At 38.6% G+C, this 21,225-nt stretch overlaps 2 protein-coding genes across 2 annotated transcripts; one reads left to right on the top strand and one right to left on the bottom strand.

The window, feature by feature from the left end:
- Positions 1–7,902: 7,902 nt before the first annotated feature.
- Positions 7,903–9,798, bottom strand: jund (JunD proto-oncogene, AP-1 transcription factor subunit). The gene has a single exon (XM_026925364.3). It carries the CDS (start codon positions 9,432–9,434, stop codon positions 8,604–8,606), a length of 831 nt encoding a protein of 276 aa, XP_026781165.1. The 5' UTR covers positions 9,435–9,798; the 3' UTR covers positions 7,903–8,603.
- A 5,715-nt stretch (positions 9,799–15,513) lies between these two features.
- On the top strand, positions 15,514–20,762 carry pgpep1 (pyroglutamyl-peptidase I). The gene is made up of 5 exons (XM_026925366.3): positions 15,514–16,019; positions 16,594–16,646; positions 17,032–17,148; positions 18,444–18,676; positions 19,323–20,762. The coding sequence occupies exons 1-5, from the start codon at positions 15,989–15,991 to the stop codon at positions 19,513–19,515; spliced, it is 627 nt and encodes a 208-aa protein (XP_026781167.1). The 5' UTR covers positions 15,514–15,988; the 3' UTR covers positions 19,516–20,762.
- The last annotated feature ends 463 nt before the right edge of the window (positions 20,763–21,225 follow it).

Here is a 21,225-nt window from a genome sequence, read left to right as displayed (position 1 = left end):
ATTATTTTGCAGTGTATTGCATGCATGCCCAGGGGGTAGGTGTAACACACCGAATTATATCACGGACTGATCATTGACTGATCACTGACAAATCCTGCTTACTAATTTATATATTCAGAACATGTGCATACTGTACATACAAACATTTTATCTCTATTTCTTGCTTTGTTTGTGAATCATGGTTGTCATACTTGATGATGACATCAATGATGATGATAACGGCAGTTGTTGTTGTTTAATGAATGAGAGCCGCAGTGCACAGAGCTGCCCAGTTTGTAAGTACTCTGAGTAGGCTGTTGCTATGGTCGACAGACAGCGAATAATGAGACAAAAAAAGACATCCGTTCTTTTGCATTCTGGACGGAAATTCTCTTTAATATTTCAGAAAGGAGAGGAAGAGACAGAAAGAGATGTGTGATTCTGAAACAGAAAACACAATGGCCATACTATTAGAGGGAAAAAAATGTTTCTTCAGGGGTTCTTCATAATCACTTGGATGAATAAGAGTTCTTAACTTCCTGAAAGGGTTCTACTTGGAATTTCTATGATGTGTCCATACATCTTTCAATGCTCTTGAACACGTCATTAGTGATGTTCCTGGGGTCATCGGGTGTTTCGGGTCTTTCAGCGTTGTACACTCTTGCCTAGGTGACCCAGCCAAGGTTGATCAGACCGTGGCTTGTGTTTGAGTAGCATTAAGATGTTCCCCAAGGCACCACCTCTCCTTATCCAAAGCCATTGCGAAGCCTTTTCAGCTGTGTCTAAGATACTGCCAATGGCTTTCCTCCTCTATCCTCCAGTGATGCCCAGTGTGCTGAAGGCTTTGAAGATGAATTGTCCTGCAAAACCCCTGCAGCCAACTTCAATAGGCATACACCTTGCCAAAAGGTTCTTCACAACTAACTGGATAATTAAGGATGCGTAACTTAATAAAAGGGTTTTGATAAGGAACCACTCTGTTGTATGGTTCTACATGCAAGATTTTCACAAAGGGACAACTGAACCATTGTTTCCCGTAAAAGAGCAGAGTTTAAATTATTTTGTGGGCTTTAGCTACTACATGTCTTGTTTTAACTAGCAGTGTAACAATATGGCATATAATATCATTGTGTTCGATATGAGGCTCTAGGTTGGACATGTGTGCATATCTAACAATACATATTACAGACTGCATGATACAGGTTGGGCTATCCATCATAAAATACTGCTTATATTACATGAGATTTCATACACATGATTCAATTATTGTAACATGCTAATTTTCAACTTGTAGGTCATGTGATTTTATTTTTTGGACATGATTTTCTCCCATGGACAATTCTTTTTCCCATGATCACATATTATGTACATGATGACACTTGTGATTCACATGTGTGCTGCCATCCTTTGTTTTGCTTGCTGCTTTTTATGATCAGTCGAAAATGATCAGCTATTTTATAATCATTCACACATACGCCAGCTGTTACCATGGTTGGTCTATGTACAAAACCCACACTTGTTAGAAAGCATTCTGTTCTGCATGCAGTGTTTATGGTGTTTGGACTTGCACAATGACATCCAGTCTCCCCTCTGTCGTTATCGTTAACCGTGATTGAGATTAACGAGCATCACATTGCTGCAAAGGTGGAAGAGCACCGTGAAATGCTGACACGTTAAAATCCCGATCGCTGACAGGAAGCAAATTTTTCACCCAACTCAATACTGTTTAGGCTGATTTCTTGGAAGAAGTTTAATTTTTCACACAGTGAGCTCCAAAGTGGTGCTGAGGATGTTAGGCATACTTTATAACCTGTCAAAAAAGACAGAATGAGTTGGCTTGTATTGACTTTTCTTGGCAGAGCAACCCATAACTTGGAAGGAAAATCACAGCTTAGAAGTTAGTAGGACAACAAATAGACGCATGAATATAGAACTTGGAAATTTGAACTACACACATGAGAGTAGGATTTGGACATGCTTCATATTAGGATGTGATACTTCTTAAACCTGTGGGTGTACTGTACGTAGGAATTCTGGGCCCTTGACGCAACATTTATCTCAGCCCTAAGGCTATAATGTTTTGAATTAATTAATACATCTTACAAAAAATTTTTTCTCTCCAGCTGTGGGTCCCTGAAACCATCATCATGTTTCACCCTACTGGCACTGGCGTTGCTTAAATCCCATAATTGGTCACGGTATTTGCCATTGATATTACAGTACAAAGAAACTATTTTCCCTTGTCGGCTTATTAAAGAATAGTAAATTATATCACGATTTAAACCTTTGGTTTTCTGCGTGGGCAGTCCAAGCCTGATCTGGACTGAAACCGTTTTTAAGATAAGCATTCCTGGTGCTTTAAATGCTATTACAGAAGCTGAAGGTCAACCAGTGCAAAAGAAGCCACTAGTAATTTAAAACATTGTGATGATTAAAGTTGGACCATTTCTGGCACTCCTGAGCCTTCATCAATAAATTCCATCACGTTTCTGTGCTTCTGCGCTAGATTTCTTTTTCTTTTTCATTTATGACCAAGAATAGCCTGGATGGTGATGGTATTTATGGTACTCATGCATCCTAGAAGCTCTTTTCCGTATTGCCCTGAATGATCTCAGCCATAACTGAAACACACAATACTTTAAGAGTGCAGCTTAATTCCTCAGAGGAGATTCATCAGTGCTCATTGCTGAGTAGTGCAGCTGAGCAAAAATGTTTTTCTATCTGTATGTTTTTCTCATCAGTTTGGTCACTCAGTATCCAGCCCTCCCCATCACACAGCTGCCAACTGGGGAGGCTGGAAACTATCATGTGCTTCCTCTAAGACACAACATCTTTTTCGAAATGAGTCACAGGGCAGCATAACAGACTCAGAGAAAAGTGCTAGCTATCCTCTTACATCTATGGATTCATAGAGACCCATGATTGTCACTATGATTGACTGCAGAGAGAGAGAATGTCATCCCTCCCACCCTGAAAGCCTGACCAGTTTCACTCTCTTTACCTCCCGGCCACTGATGGCCGTCGCATCATTGGTATTCGAACTTGTAATCTCCTGATGATAGGGCAAGCACTTTTTGTCCATTGCAATTTTTGATATTCTAAAACTAGGTTTATTCCTGAACTTTCCATTCATCAAGATGGAGATTTGAAACACTGTGTATTATATTAACATCATTTCCTGGTTTTAATCATAAAGCAATACAGTCACAGACCCCCTGGATATAAATCATGGACTCCTGGTAGTCCCAGAATCCCACTGTAAGAACCATGGCTCTAAACTATCTTCTCTAATAGAAATGTATTCACATTATTCAAAATTAAAGGGATACTCCAGTGGTTTTCACCCTAATCCCTGTGTTGTGCATCGATACTATATGGGCCGTTACCACAAACAAGAATTACAACCTTTCTCTGTTGTAAAAAAGGAACCAAAAAAATTTGCTTGAGATTTACTTATAATGGCAGTTGTAATAAGGAAGTAATAAAGCAAAGGTAATAAAGTAATAAGGTAATAAAGTAATAAGGGCAGTTGGTGAATTCTATCAGTTAATGTATAAGCAAAACAAATTTTTGTAGATCATAAAATCTTCATTGAGGTGTATATCTAAAATTGGACTCCAAATTTGAATAATTCTAACATTTTAGTGCTGGAACGACTTGTTCAGTGGAAACCATTTGCTACAAATAGTCAATATAACACAAATTAAGTGGTTCAGTTTTAGCCTAATCACACATTAATATTACAAAACCTTAGGAACATGATAGTAATTGGAAATAATTTTACTGTGTTGCTTAAAATTTTCACGTTAAATATTTGTGTATTTAAACTTTACTGTATTTACTGTATTTATGAAATTCAATGGCTAGACATTTATTATAGGTGAGGTTTGAGTCAGGATTTTTTTTTTTCCCTCAGTACAGAGAAACGTATCAAAATTCTTGTCCATGGTAAGTACACATACACTACAGATGCAGTGGATAGGTATTAGGTTGAAAACGCTGTAGTATTGCTTTAATATATTTAGATTTATCACACTTAATCAGGCATTAGTTTAGCACCTTGACAATACACGTACAGTCGGCTTCCAGAAACTGTTTACTCTCTGAAATAATCACTGGAAGGAGAGCTCAGTCACTAAGGGTAAGTCTTCCTCTAATGACAGGGTCTATGAGAATTGCTATTCTTCCGCCTGTTGGTTTTGCAGCTAAAGGCTTTCTATTGTTGTCTTGTCAGATAGAGCACTTAGATGGGACACATCAGATCTGTGACGGCTAAATGCATCTGCCAGATATCTCATTCTCAACCACTTCAAGTGTTTAATTCACATAATCACATGTGTATGATTTTCTGTAAGGCTGATTTCTGAATGGTTTCAAAATGAGAAACATATTTCAGCCTTTTGTTTATGCATTTGCTTCCACTTCCATTCACAGTGATGAGGAAGCACTAATTTAGTTTTTATGGCAAACGGTTACAGATCACACACGCCACATTGTTCTGTTTGCCTTGGAATGTTCAGTGCTAAAAACCGAAGTGTTATTTTAAAGGCATTTCTCGAGAAAAGGTATTGTTTTTATCAGCATGAATTCGGTTGTTTATTTGACCTTCTATTGTGTGTGGTCTGGTCATTCCCTTGTTTAAAATGGGAGTCTGGGACAAAAGTACAATGGGTACTTTTTGTGGTTATGCTCTAGGTAGCAAGATGTCATGGATGACTCAAGAAGCAAGGACAAGGTCTGTTAATGAGGAAAACTAAAACCCTGCACAGCTTCGTGCTATTCAGATGTGGCGATTCTCACTGAAATAATGATCTACTTCAGTCAAGCAGATGATTCTGGACCTAGACCATGAGAAGTAAAGAGCAGAGGGAGTTCAGCGATAACACTGACGCCTATTCAGTAATTTATACAGTTGTCGCAGGCCTGCGGACAGCCCTGAATCACCTGCTGACTCTGTGGGATTTTTAATTAACCCCGGTCTTTCTCAGAATTACAATAGATCTAGTTAAGGTCAGCAGAGCAGACATGTCTGAAAGGCTAATAAACAGTCTGGATAGCTAGCATGCAGGAATTCAAGGGCACAGTAGAGGACATGGCTGGCCTGCTAATTATCAGAGCTCAGGTGAAACCAGCATAGAGAAGTGGATTTGGAGTTTGATTGAATGCAAGACACAAGAGAAAAAAAACAGTCTATTTGTTTCAAAGATTCTGACATTATATACCTGAGGGTAAGTGGGCCAATGTCTACCATGTGTCTCCCTCTACTGGACAGAGCTGCTAGTACAAATAGTTATTATTTTTATCCTTTATCCTGGTCAGGGTCATGGTGGATCTGGAGTCTATCCAGGAATAGTGGGCTAAAGGTGGAAGCATTCACCACAGATACAGGCCGCCATCCATGCATACACACACACACACACACACACACACACCCCTATAGCATAGTGGTTTTGGACAGTGGAAGGAAACGAACACAAGCACATACAAAAAAACCACACAGACAGTAACCCAAACTCAGGATCGAACCAGAGATCCTGAAGCTGTGAGGCATCAGTGCTATCTGCTGCTCCACTGTGATGTTCCTATTAAAAAATATGCTCAGAAGTATTAGATCAGGGGTGTCCAAGCTTATCTGCAAAGGGCTGGTGTGGGTGTAGGTTTTCATTCCAATTAGGCAGGAGCCACACATGTTTCCACCTGTTTAATCAGTTGAGTTTGGCTTTCAATAGACTTCTGCTTAGTTGGAATGAAAACCTGCACCCACACCGGCCCTCCTCCGGATAAGACTGGACACCTCTGTATTAGATTGAGAATGCAATGTTGATTAATACCATGACTGTAAGACCTCTAATATCTCAAAATCTTATACAATTTCCATTTCCTTAAAAAAAAAAAAACATATACAACATTATACTTTTTCGCTAGTCCACTAAAAACTAGACATCAATATTCAGCCAGAAATACTTTCCTCAAATAATGGATATCTAATAATACACATGACATATTCCTTATATGACATTATGAATTCGGTGTAGTCTGTTCTGTCTTTCAGTTAATTAAATGTCAGAGGTTAGAGGTACGGTGATAGTAGTCTAGTATGCCCATTTTATTTTTATTAAAAAACTGCTTTGTGTTCTTTATCTGAGTGTTATCTGTTTTTTGTTATACTTACCTTTGCGCTATTAGTCATGTGAATGAAAGGACTAATGCAAAACAAAATTGAACCTCAAATAAAAAAAAAATTAAAAAAACAGACATCGGACAATTGTTTCAGATGTTATCACTCAGTGCTGTGTTTTAAGGTTTGGCTGACCTGATTAAGTTTTACTTTATGATAACCCTTGGCAAATGAAATTTTATTTGTATCGCTTTGTGTACTGCTCCTGCTCCACAATTTCCCAGTTACACTAAAAAAACTTTCTTTTTTTTTCTTTGCGTGGCATGTGAACATTTAGTCAAGATACAGGATTTCTATCTATAACCATCCTATCTGCTACAATATATAATTATAAGCTTCCAAAAGAGTACAATCCATGTGAATGTCAGTCTTTTCTTATTCCCTGCTGTATGTTCCACCCTCAAATCCAAGCATTCAGAATGAGGCGTTTGATTACATACTAGCACTTCAGGGTGTCTCAAGAGTACCCCAGAACCAAGCACTGAACTGCTGCACAAAGTTATTGTGCACTGTGCCAGTTGCCACAAATTAGGATACTGTTGCTAACAAACATGCTGATAAGGCAGTGTAGCTGTGTCACACCTCACATGTTTAGCAGGGTGGTGCTGCAGTGGCATGACTTGTGTATACATTGTGGTATTATTGTTCATTTTACCATGTGGGAGTGTCACTGTTCGCTTTTTCTGTGGAAATCTATCTTCTTCTGGGAAATTCCCAAGAATCTAACTGTAGTGTGAAACTTTGTTTTTTTGACACACATCTGATACACATTCACTGATGTTATCCTAAAATTTGAAATCATGCTCATTCCTGTTTCAATCTGACATAAAAATAATACATTTGTTCTCGTTCTACATTTTAAACACTTGCTCATTTTCATCTTACTGATAAATTCAAGTAGTAATTTTGTCTGAATAATGGGTTTTAACAGAATCTTTAATTAGCTCTAAAAGGTTAAAGTAGTTCAGATATGAAATATATTAGGCTGATATGATCAGTAAGAGGTTATTTCCTCTCCTCCCTCATGGCCCTCACATTAACAGGCAGAAGACAGGATCTCTAAATGTCATTGAATAGGTGTACTAATGCCTTGGTAAATAGGCTACAGTTCCGTCTAACTAAGCTATTAGCACAGAGAAATGTGAAGTATTGTCACAATTAAATATCAGAGTGCTATGAAATGTGAACATGTTCCAGCAAAACCCCCATACTGGCATTTTTATATTTAACTGCATAGACCTGGCATTATGATTTATGCAAATAAACAACAAGTAATAGTAAGCACAGATTCTCTAAATCTGATGGAGATGTTATGAACTTAGACAAACTGATCACTTGGAACACTGCTTCAGGTAAATACAGCTCAACTCTGTGGCACAGTTCAATGCTTTGCAGTAATGTTAAACACCTCTTACATTCATGTTCACTTATTTGTGCTATTGACCTCAAGCTACTTTTTCAAAATACATAAATTGTATTGCTCTTTTTTTAATACTTTACAATTGTTGTATCACTTACAGACATTAGATATCCTCTTTTTCTGTAATAAAGAGCTGGCTTTTTTTTCATACTTACAGCTATGCTGTCCTCACCCATAACATAAAAATATGGCAGTGAGGTTACATAAGCACAATAAATTGACAAGCACATTCTGTGCACACATAACCTGTAAAACCAGAGACTGTGTCCAAGTAAGCCAGTGAGACTGGGACATCTTGTTAAAAATTTAACTCAACAACAACAGAGCAAATACAATATCACTTTTATTTGACAGTATTTCAAGAAATCTTGAAGGCGGTACTCAGACATGTGTCAAATAAACAAGTAAATCAATGACAGGTCACAACAGCAAGAAATAAGACATTGTGTGAATAGCTGTATATAAATTAGATAAGGTCATTGGTTAATAAGTGTTTTTACACAATTAAGGCTTTACACATGAAGTGTGCATGCACGACATCTGTGTTTGGTTGCACTCATTGAGTTTGTCTCATTATCATTATCATGCAAAACACTGCTGCTGCTTTAAGTCTTCTCCTGTCTCAGGTAGCTAGGCCCAGACCCTGAGACCTATGACACGTAGTAGTGTAAATGCAATTGTCGTAGACTTGCAGTCAGTAAGACAGGTTTAGGCCTACCTTCCTGCTGTTTAGTTTAAACCATATAACACGCCTGAATCAACTAATCTCTTCTCACTCCTTTGATCTTATGCCATGTTTTATTAGATGCATACAGGAAATGAACTCTGCAGGTAAGCAAAGCTCCAGAGGGAGGGTTAGTTCTCAAAGAGTTCATATCAGTTCATTTGCTACAAAATGGTGTAAACATGTGTGCGTGTGTGTGTGTGTGCGTGTGTGTGTATATAAAAAAATGTCTCTTATGTACATGAGCACCAAAATCAGTGTCCGCTCTGTTGGCACAGCTCTGATGAGAGTGAAAAGCATCCTCAGTACGCCTGCACCTGGGTGGGCAGCAGCTGGCAGCCGTTGTTCACGTGGTTCATGACCCGCTGTTTGAGCTGCGCGACCTGCTCGCGCAACACGCTGGCGGTGGACGCGAGCTCGCTGTTTTGCGTCTTCAGCGTCTTGACTTTGTCCTCCAGGCGCGAGATCCTCTCCAGCTTCCTCTTGCGGCACTTGGAGGCCGCGATGCGGTTGCGCAGCTTCTTGCGCTCGGCCTTGATGCGCTCCTGCGTGTCCATGTCGATGGGTGACAGAGGCGGACTCTCGCCGAAGCTCTGCACGTCGGGGACGGTCTGCGGTTCGTCCTTGGGCGAACGGATCCGCGCGTGCGTGGCCTGCTGCGCGGTCGGCGTGTTCGCGTGCGACGACGACGCTGAGGACGCTGGCGGCGGCGGGAAAGGGATCGTGTCCGTGGAGTAGTTCACAGCTGTGCCCAGCGCACCGCCTCCATACGTGCTCAAGTTCGTGTAGACCGGAAGGTCGGACGGCAAGGCGAGAGCGGCGCCTGTTGCGAGGCGGTTGAGAGTCGCCGCGCCGCCGTTCAGCTGGTTCTGCTTGTGCAGGTCCTCCAGGGCTTTCACGAAACCCTCTGCGAACTCCTGCTCGTCGCTCACCGGTTTCGGGTAGACGAACTGAGAGGTCGGGGTCGTCGTGACCATGCCGTTGGACTGGATGATCAGCCTCTCCAGCTCAGGCGAGGCCAGCTTTAGGAGCCCCAGGTCCTGGGAGCTGAGTATGCCTTCCGCGTCCCGCAAATCCGGCTTGAGGTTCGAGCTGTTCTGGTCGTCCAGGTTTAAACTCATTTCTTTCTTCATGGTGCCGTGGCGCTGCGGTTCAGGACACAGACGATCGTTTCCATTCTACCCCCCCAGTGAGGGGTGCGATGAGCTCGTTATCCACACGCCTGTTTGCTTTAGTCTTCCTTGTCGCCCGGTCGCGCGCTCTCCCGCCGCGTTAAAGAAAAACAAAACACTACGCTCGCGCTTTCCTATGTTTTTCCTCGCAATATGTTTTGTCTTTCTCTCTACGTCTTTCTTACGTAACTTCTTTTATCACTCTTTTTTTTTTTTTTTTGCTAGGTTTCCTGTTTGCTGAGCTTCTCTCCCCGTCCTCTAAACCAACTCAACCCGGTCTTGAGAAACTCTACCTATGGGCGTAAAAATAAGCATTTGCAAGTTTTCTATCCCAGAAAATTCCATTATGTCATTTCAGAGCGCTCAGATTGGCCAAAAATGACGTTTTCTTCCGGTTTCATTTGAATAAGGGGCGGCGCTAGGCGCCGTCGCTATGGAGAACTTGGGACAACTGCAAACAGCGCGGTGCATTGTGGGTTGATGTCATGAGCAACATAGAGCGCGTGAGGGTGGGGACAGCGCGAGGCCAGCCACAGAGTCTGGCAGGAAAATGTTGCTTTCTTTCAGCTTGTGAACGTCTTTGAACATTTAAAACGCAATTTTCCGTTCATTTTTACATTCGAGAAACGATACCTGTCAGGGTTTTTACACATTTACATGACAATAGGTTAGGTGATGAAATTGAATACACACTTATCAAAGTTTATAAGACTCAAATGAGACAAAAATGTCATTTTTAAGTTAATATTTTAGCTTTTCTGCTTTAGATGAAGCTGTGAGTTTGGTAAAAACACTACAGTCCTACTTTTGAAATATTTTGGCTCTTAAAATGCTTTATGATTTATATACTGTGATTTACCCAAGTTAAGTGGCTGACATTTGCACATACTAAATTATAACAAGCACAATTTAAACATATTGAGACACAAATTAAACATATTTATTCTGTATGTTGGCTGTTAAATAATATGGATGGTCTAACTATATCTAATTGTAGTAAAACATGAATTATCAGAAGAACATGCATGCATCATACAAATCTACCAAACCAAAATAATAGAAATGGCTCTATGTGGTGTTATTTGTGCAGCTTTCTATAAAACACTAAAATAATTCAGTCAGATTCAGTTATATGACCAGATCACGCATACAGAATCATATTTCTTTCTTTTGTACCTAGGACACCTGTCTGAGATCTGTATCTGTGAGGAAACATTGGTGTCTGACTTGAAGATGTGAATGAATCATACTCGTTTCTGTGGTTGCTTCTATGGTTTCTATAAATAACTGTGCACGCAGAGAAAGAAGCAGGGAGGACAAACCGATATGACGACAGGGAACGGTGACGTCCGTGGACCATTTGCATCAGAGAGCAGCACCAGTGTTACTTGTTACTATGGCAACCCTGACATGGGGTCTGACGCAGAAGCAGGTGAATGAAGTGGAGGAGGGAAGAAAGGACGTGGAGGATGCAGGGCACCTGAAGATGCGTAGGTGGCAGAAAACTGATATTTTTCACCCTTGGAAATGATTTGCTGTTAATGGAGGAGTGAAGGGAGAAAAAAAAGGAAAAGAGATTGCATTCATAAAAATGGTTTATTCAGTTTTGTGCTCACAGGAGATTACAGATCCATAGTGGGAGTCAGAGGGCCGTTAGTTCAATTTCTAGCTAGGCAATTAATCTGTTCTTCCTCTTATCCACAGGGATCTGTGTGGTGATTTTACATGGTATTCATTTGATTTAGAAGTGTGTGATTCTTTGAGTTCAGATGCTGCAGCATTGTTAACACTGGTTACATGCAGCTGGATGGGACCAAAGCACTCGAACACTAAAACTGCAGGCCCTTTTCATTGGCCTCCTCTGAGCTCAGTTACATGGCTCCACTTCATGACTCACACACATGTGTGGAGCCCAAGGCCAAGAAGAACAGAGGTGATTATAATATATGAATACCACAGTTGCAAAGGCATCGCTCTAAAACACAAGGACTTAAAACGCCCCAGAGTTTTTCTGAGACCAACTCACGCAAACAGGTTTGAACCAGATCTTTGTTCTCCGTGTTGTCATGCAGGTCTGAGCCAGCGGGCCTGATTTTAATGATCTGTGGCTGCCACTCAAATCAATTCAGTGAATATTTTTCAAATTTGTGGTTAGATGGCTATTTAAACAGAGTAGAGAGATGTCTATTGCCAAGCACGATAGCTTGAGGAGCTAGTCAACTGTTTACGCATATTTTAATTTTATTATTTTCGGTTATTACATTCTAGAAAGCTGCAGCATGAAATAAGCAGAAACATAGAGCCATTTGTTTTTACTATTTTGCATTGGTAGAGCTGTATGATGCATGAATGTTCTTCTAATAAGTCATGTTTTACTACAATTAGATACAGTTAAACCATATTATTTTAATAGCCAACATAGAAACATAGTCTCAATGGGTTTAAATGGCATTTGTTATATTTTAGAAGCTAAATTAGCCAAATTGAGCTCTTATTATGTACTGTCTTTGTGAAATATGACATATATTCACTCTAGAGTTGCTCTTGACAATAATTATCTCTCACTAGGAATATTTAGACATGCCCCAAGCATTCATAATTTAACAGAATTAAACACTGGCAAAAAAAATCTCATTTTTAGACCATAGTTTGTGTCAGTCAGACAAACTCTAGTGGCCTTTTTTCCTTGGGATGTAAATGTGAGGTCGCACACAAAACCAATGGCAGATAAAACACTGCACAAGCCAAGTAATATGAAAAAAATATAAAGATAAAGACATAAGAAATTAAATACAGCAAACCTGTTACCATATAGTTTTATCAGGTTTGAAAAATGAGATGTTGGTCTATATGAAGCTTTAAGTTCTCAATTTTTAATATCAGCAAGTAGATGCCATATCCACAACTTCAAGCAGTTTGCAAGGGTTGCACGAAAGAAGCTCTTTTCTGAGAGTTGTACTACAAGTGCTAAAGGTGCTCCTGGATATCATGCCATAGCAGGGATGGGCAGAATCATTCACAACATTCTCCAAAACTGCTACTATACTCTTTACTGTCACTGCATCCACAGAGTTCAGATTAAATCCAGAGTAAGGCCACAACAGATTGATAGAAAGAGCCTGCACTGGACTTTCTAGTACAGTATCATCTGTCCAGCCCAGTATGATGTTTAGCTAAACCATCAGCAGGTGTTTGTAGGACTGTACCATCTCCAAATCCTCCACTGTGCTCCAAGATGCCACTCAGAGATTCTTACACCTTGTTAGACCTTACAGGAAGAGGCTTACTGTTATTCTCTCAGTGGAAGACTGTACATCTGTAGTGGTTCCAATAATTTTGAAACCAGGGTTTTGTAGGGAAAAAAATGTCCTCACATATTTAAACTTAAAAGATCATTCATTGTTTATTATTCATTTGATACCTTCAATATTCATTTACATATTTCTTTTTCATAAATGGTTGGAGCTGGCTGTAGCTTTGCCAGCTTTAGTATTAATTTTATTTTCTTTGACACAGGTTCCAAATAACCGGTTGCCCAGGTTGCTGCTCAAGGAGGAACACCTTAAAGCTTTCACCCCAAGCAAAACACGAACACTGAGGGCAATAAACACGATGCTGAACAACAAGAATATGAGTTTAGATAAATCCAATTTACAAATACAATCCTGAATGTCTAAATACAAATGTTACAATGATGAAGTAACATATGTATTTAGATTAAATCGAATATTTGTTTAAAACATATTTAAAACTATGTACTAACCACTAAAGGAAAATTCCACCCTGAATGACTTGCATATACATCTTTATAATTAACACATGATCTGCAATGATTTCCAAGATTTATTTTGTGACAAAATTCTGAATTGACTTTTTCTTATTTTAAAATTTGTTCAACATGTTGGTCAATTTTCACCTTGGTTATCGGTTTCCTACATTATCCACAATGCCATTTACCAACTTGCTAATAGTGGGATTTAGCCCTAGCTTCATCTCTACCTAAAGAGAGAGATGCAGCAGCACTTTAAGTCTTTAGTCTGTCCAGCTTTCTCATGCCCTCATCTGTAAACTCTACTCAAACAATTGTGAAATTTCAACATTCATGCTAATACTCCCAATAAAACACCATTACCTTTGTCATCTTGTAGACCGCTAACTAGCTTAGCTGAGTCTCTGCTGTAACTCGGCGCAACTGCATTGTGTATTTTCTTTGCATTCTGGAACTTTGAGTCCATTGTTTGCTGTCTCCACTACTTCTATGTTGGATTTCTCATAAATATGACAGTAAATGTCGCTAAAAATCGTGAGAAAAGAAGCTCTTGCTCTTCGGTTTTTAGGCGCTAACAGTGAAACCTGACAGTTAATCCTTATCTTTGAAACGATTAAAACTTTTTAAACGCATGGCAGACAACTGTTAACAAAAATACAGCTCCAGTCAACAAATTAGCACCAGAATCTCGAAGCACATTACAAATATTTCAGTATAAACATATTTAATGTGTTTCAGGGTATAGTTTCCTGAAGGAGATTTATGCTAGTTTGCTTGTTATGCTTCCAAGCTAACTCTGAATCGTTACATGAAGCTAACATGGTGTTTGACTGCTTTAACACTTCTTGTTCCCTCTTGTTTCAATTTTGGCTTTAACCAGTAAAGGTTAGTAAGTTTTATGGAAATTACGCTGAAATGTAACAGTGTAATGTAATTAATGCAATTTAAGCATTTAAATGATGGTTCTTAAAGATAATAAAAAGACATTTAACATAAAAAGATAAGAAAAAGATTGTTAACAATGACTTAAAGTGGATTATTTGTATTTTGTGTAACCAAGTGCAATAGCACCAATAACGTATGGAAGAATAATATACAGAATGGTATGAAGAAGCGAGGCTGGGGCTGATTTCTTTCAAGCCCAGACGGTAGATAGTCAAAGCACACATTGTCCAAAGTACAAACTACACAAACGGACAGATTACAGAACTGTAAGTTTAGTGTTGTAGTTTAGTAGTTACAGCTTTTATGTTTACCGTGTTTTTTTATTCAGAGACAACACGGCATCAGGAGAGCACTACGGCGAAATCGTGAATGCAGCTGCTTGTCTGCCTTTAAAGGTGTATTATGTAAGATTTGTGAAAATAAGGTCTAAATGGGATGAGCTGAATAAGATTTGAATGTTTTATTTATTATTTTTTTTAAATACATTGAGTCCGCCCCATTTCCACCCATGTACACAAACCTCCACCCCCTAAACTTATGGTTTTTCAGCTAGAATTAGCATGCTAACTAGAGTTACCACTAACAAGGACTGTCATGAAATCACTTTCAGATGCACTCGGGCATTCAGCTGCATGAAAGTGAAGTTACAACTCTGTAAACATGTATCTTTTCCTCATAAGGATTTATTGCTGATGGGAGGGGACGTTGGGGGCGTGTCTATAAAATGACTGACAAGAGGCCAATTCGAATCCAAACAAATGCTGCGTCTCAATTCGCCTATTTATACTATGCACTAAAAGTATGTACTCTTTTTTTTGTGAAGAAAAAGTACATACATTTGAGTGTGTTTCCATTCAGTATGGAAGCACTGGGACATACTAACACGTCATGTAATGGAAGATAACGTCGTTGCCTAGTTACGCACACTGTCACCATAAACAAACGGCTTTTTTTCATTCATTATTCCTTATATAATTTATATAATTTAATTTACCATTCCCTTGATTTATTTTTCCACATTTCATTTACACCTCTTTAAAATGCGTCCTTGAATTCGGCGAAGCAAACTGTCACAAAACTCCTCCTCCATCGCGCAAGGAATTGTGGGCAATATTAGCTGAAAAAGTATGCACAGCGCCAAACTTCAAAAACCTACCGGAAGTAGTAGACCATCCGGGTATCTTTGGGATACTCATTTCAATATACTACGATTTGGGACGCACTAATTCTGACCTCGGATACTATTTAGACGAATTGAGACGCAGCAAAACATTTCAGACCGGAAGCCAGGTTTCCAACTTGTTTTTTTTTTTTTCCTTCTTCTTCTTCTTCTCAGCTACGCAATACATTTGTTCTTGAGACAATGGCTTAAACTTTTTTTTTCTTTTTTTTTACCATTTCTAGATAATTTTCCATATTATTTTTATTAGTCAGAATTAAAAAAAGACATCATACTTATTACGCAAATGATGAGACGTTGTGATATAATGCACTGCTCAACGCTAATAGTTTAACTGTTGATAGATATTAGATTGTAGCCTCCTAGCTAATATAACCTGTAGGTGAGGTGAGTAACCGGAACAGCAGGTGGCGCTGTGGCGCTTCATGGCGCTGTAGCGTCTTCGCTAATAGGCGAGAGAGCGCGAGAGAGAGAGAGCGTTACCGGAAGCGCTGATGGGAGTTGTATTTATCTTAGCACCAGTCATCAAGCTGTCTGTTCGGGTCCGGATTCTCCTATGAAACATTATTTTATCATCTAAAAAATTATAATTCGCTCGGTTCTCACGTTAGTGTCAGTGTCATGGAGCAAAAGAAGACGGTTATTGTGACAGGTAAACATTTCGTTTTGTCTCGGTTAACTGTTGGTGGGCAAACAGGCAAAGCACGAGCGCAGCCTTTATCAGGGAGTTGTACAGTTATTGTTATGAGAGCTGTCGGTATGCCATTGGTTGTATTAGAAGTGAGAGAAAACCCTCACTGTTAGTCACACACACACACACACACACACACACACACACACACTCTCACTCACTCACTCAGTCTCTCTCTCTCTCACACACACACACACACTCAGCTGAGTTTAATAGTAGTACTAGCTATAATTTATGATAACGTCTGGCAAATTTATATAGACAAAATTTATATAGAAACTGTAGACAATCTGATTTATATTTCATTTGGAAAAAGTTTGTTTACGGTGTATGGGACTTTAGACTTCATGTTATTAAAGGTTATGCATTTAACAATCCTGTAATGAAAGTTATTCATTAATTGTGTTGATGTAGATGGACGTAAGTATCTGGACACCTGTTGTGTTTCTGAAGTGTATGAGACTGTAACTGTAAAAAAATATATATAGTATAAATTTAAAAAAAAAATGCTATTCATCACTTTGTCTTTCTATAGGTTTTGGACCTTTTGGAGAACATGCTGTTAATGCAAGCTGGGTGGCAGTGCAGGTATTGTAGTTTGCACTTTTAGAACAGTTAGAGGTTAAACAGTAACCAGACTGACCCAAGGACCCAGCTGACAAGTGCTGTGGACTGTGATGTATGTCTCCATCTGGTGCACGTGCAATAAATGCGATAAGGAAGTGTTGTGTTAGGTCACTATATGAACATAAATTATTTGGCTGTATCCCAAATGAAATGTAGAGAATGCTCAAGGCCTTGTCCACTGTCATCTGTGTACCTTATGGCTCCTGAGATACTTTTGAACCTTCAGGTTCTGTGAATATGGAACTTCTTATACATTCAAAACAGGGACTTCTTATACATTGTCTGCTTAAGCATGAGTTCTTTTTTTGAAGTGGACTCTTTGGTGTGTGTGTGTTCCGAATTACAGGAGCTAAAGGAGTTGGGACTCGGACCAACTGTGGATCTACACGTTACTGAGGTTCCTGTGGAGTACCAAGCAGTCCAGAATCTTCTGCCCGCACTATGGGATCAGTATCACCCACAGGTAGTGTTATTGGGCGCTTCTCATTCATCATCAATTTAAAGTATTCGCTTTATCCTGGTCAGGGTCATGGTGGGTCCCGGATTCTCACACGGAAATCCCACAGGAATACACCCGGGATGGGATGCCAGTTCAGTGCAGGGCACCATGCACACACATGCACATAGGGGCAATTTAAAGTAGCCAGTCCACCTAATAGTATGTTTTGGGAGGTGAGAGGAAACCAGAGTACCCAGAGGAAACCCACACAAACACAGGGAGAACATGCAAAACTCCACACAGACCCACAGTCAGGATCATCAAAATATAATTCAAAGCCACATTAAAATAATCACTAATAAATTAGAATTTTCTCTTGGTGTTTGTTTTTATTGTCATAATTTTATTAACTTTTTTCTAACATGATACACTTGAAAGTAAGATTTATATATAATATATGATTTTAATTAAAGCTGCACTTAAAACTTATAAAATATTTACTATATATTATAGAAGGTATATACATATAGATGAAGTATTGTTAATGTGGAGGAGATCTAATAAAAAAGACCAAGAGTGGATCCTAACTGTTACTTTATATACATCAATACTTTGTTGTCTCTTGAAAGATTTGTCAGTGTCAATAAAGCAGGCCATTGTGAGGCAGTAAATGGAGATTAAATCAATCCGAGACAGAGTGAAAATATCACCTGTTTCCAAATCTATTGTGTGCTTCATTGATAACAAGTAAGAACGCTCTGGTCAGCAGATGTTGACTGCAGGAAACCATAGCACTGGATGATGTTTTATCACGTTCTGAACAGATCAGTAATTCAGTACAGGATGCGGGCATGGACGTTTTAAAGAGAAGAGTATGCCAGCATAACCTTACACAGTTAGTGTCCACAGACAAGCCTCGACAAGAAGGTTCACTATAATTAAATGCATAAAGAAGCCTTTAGAGTTCTGGAACAAAGTCTTAAATATAGATGGGATGAAAATAAACTTGTACCAAGTACCTGTTCTGTGGTTAAACACAGCCAAGCTCATTTGCGATCAGCTTTCAGCAAAGTGTCCACACAATCTTGACACCAAGTGGGTCATATGATCTGAATCATACGGAGAATCGTTTTATTCATTGAAGAACACATTAAAGGAGAGGAAGCAGGTTATGCATAAAAAGATCTGTGACTGATCTATGATCCACTCAGTGTATTCTACAGATACAGCCAAACTATCTCTGTGTAATATGTATATAGTATTTTTTATTATTATTATTATTTTTTTAATTTAACATCTTGCTTTTTTGTGCTCTACAGTTAGTGGTCCATGTTGGAGTGTCTGGAATGGCTACAACAGTAACCCTTGAAAAATGCGGTCATAACCATGGCTATAGGCGACTTGACAACTGTGACTTCTATCCTAAATCCGGGTGCTGTATAGAGGGGGGGCCAGACTGCATCAAGTCAGCCATCGATATGGATGTTGTCTGCAAGAGGGTCAACAACTCAAACATCGGAATCTCCGTATCCGTTTCAAAGGATGCTGGCAGGTATGTGGTCCATATAAAATTCAAAGCATAAGAAAATAGTGTGTTTGTGTAATAACCATAAGAGTAATTATATTCAATTCAATTCATTTTTATTTGTATAGCGCTTTTTTACAAAGGTCATTGTCTCAAAGCAGCTTTACACAAACAAAAGTACACTACACTAATTATATCACATTTGTACCACAGCACTGTTGAATTCTCAGTTTGATTGGTCAGAAGGTGTTGATTAATTTCATAAGTAACGGCAGCTCTGACAGGGGTTTCGGCTGTAAATCAGATCAGAAGTTTCTCGTTCTAATACGCGATCATGAAGTTGCTGAGGAAGTGTCTGTTATAATGCAATAGGTGTTATAATGCAAGTGATCACAGGAACTAACTTGTTTCACAGATGTTCCACAACATTAAATGTAACAAGAAATAGTTAAAAAGTACAGTTTTTTTTTTTTATCAACAAATAAGAAATTGTAACCTTTGGCAAACTAATGTAGAGGAATAAAACACTCCAGGATGTGCTGTTATAAGAAAATAATGCTTTTATTATTGTGGTAACATTAACTCAGCTTCTCATCGGGCCGCATCACATATTACATAATGATTTTCACTGTTGCACTGTTGAACACCTCATGTGTTTTTTGGCTCTCATTAGATACCTGTGTGACTACACCTACTACACCTCGTTGTACCTGGGCAAGGGCCGATCTGCGTTCGTGCACGTGCCCCCCCTGGGGAAGCCCTACAGTGCGGAACAGCTGGCACAGGCACTCCGAGCTGTGATCTTGGAGATGCTGGACATGTTGGAGCATAGTACGGAAAAGCAATGTTGCCAGCACAGTCATTGAAAAATCCCAGAACAGCTTTTTAACCCAGTATGTAGTGTATGTTTGGTGATATCTGATACACTACATAGGCGGGACTGGGCTGAGTTGCAATGTAGCCCAAACACCAGACCGAAGCCTGTTGCTGCTCAGCTCAAACAAGGATAGACAGCACTTTGTGGGGTATAGTGAAAAGACGCCAAGATGTGGTGCTATGTATAAAATTTATTTGTGAATTGAACTAAATAATTAGTCCATCAGCACATACACAGCCATGTGCAGTAAGTTTTCCATGACCGCCTATACACACACACACACACACACTCACATATATATATATATATATATACATATATATATATATATATATATATATATATATATATATATATATATATATATATATATCCATCTTTGTTTTTTTACAAGAGCCAAACTGTCACTTTAGATATAAGTATGACTCATTTTATTTTTTTATTTATGTGGGAAGACTAACATGTCCTTGTATTTTAGCAGAGGTATTAATATAAACAGGTTTAGTCTGGCCTACTAGGGATGACTTTAGATGTATTAGTATGTGCTGCATATTTGTAGTGAGCACTAAAATGTCAGCAACCAGCTGTCTAAAAAATTTTAATACAGTAACATAGTCAAAGCACACACTTGAAAGCACACTGGAAACAATGTTGCCTTTTGTATGTATCAGGACCCGCTAACTGCCAGCTATTTTTGAAGGATAATATTATGAATATTATATTGTATTATATTATTATTAATAATATTAGGAAATCACACTTGTATATGTACGACATTTATAATCTGTGACTAATCATCACACTGGCATTATCTACAAATTGTCTGTGTGTTCAGAACCTATGACAGAAATTATGAATTGTGATTGATATGAAGTTATAGAAATATTATAATTAATAGTTATAGACATTTTTATAGAAAATACTTAAAATGGAAGCAATTGAGGCAGTTTGTACTTGTCTAATGGTGTCCCTTTTTCTATTTTTTACTAATTCATAAATATATGTTTCTTGTAGTTTTTTCCTTGGCCAACTGTTAAACTGATTCTCTTCATTTTATGTTTAACCCATGGAATGCTTAATAATGTATGCTGCATTACTTTCTGTAAAAGTAGAAACATGTTCTCTGCTTAACATTCCCTGTTCATTTACAGCTTAATGTCTGGCTTCTCTGGTGAACTGTAATGCTACAATAAATAATGGTATTAGAACTAATAAACTATAGCATTTGTACATCTATATTATTTTATTTCAGGGTTGTACATTGTGTGCATCAGTCTCTTTCACTCCATCAACACACACATACACACACATTTATACATACATTTTGTGAAAAAGTAAATGTTGATTTTAAGTTGAGTAAAAATTAAGAGGGTTACAGCTCAGACATGAATTTTAGTCACTAATGTTGCATTCACATGCTCTTCCAGTGCTATGTTACGCCTTCACTATTTTGTTGCTGTTGAACGATTTGAAGTGGATCCTGATGGGATATTATTTAATTGAAACTTCTCTAATTTATTCATAAATATTTTAAATATGAAAGGTCATAGCTCTACACTTCATTCAGAAGAATTTCTTTGTTTTTTCTTTTTCAAATTTTTTTTATTTTGTATATATACTATATGTAAGTATGTGGACACTGGTCCATCACATCCATATATGGTGCTTCCCCAGACTGTTGCCACAAAGTTGAAACACA

Source organism: Pangasianodon hypophthalmus, chromosome 21, assembly GCF_027358585.1.
Source record: "Pangasianodon hypophthalmus isolate fPanHyp1 chromosome 21, fPanHyp1.pri, whole genome shotgun sequence".
Classification (NCBI taxonomy): domain Eukaryota; kingdom Metazoa; phylum Chordata; class Actinopteri; order Siluriformes; family Pangasiidae; genus Pangasianodon; species Pangasianodon hypophthalmus.
Note: the sequence above shows the minus strand (reverse complement) of the source record. Positions and strands in the feature narration are given on the sequence as shown.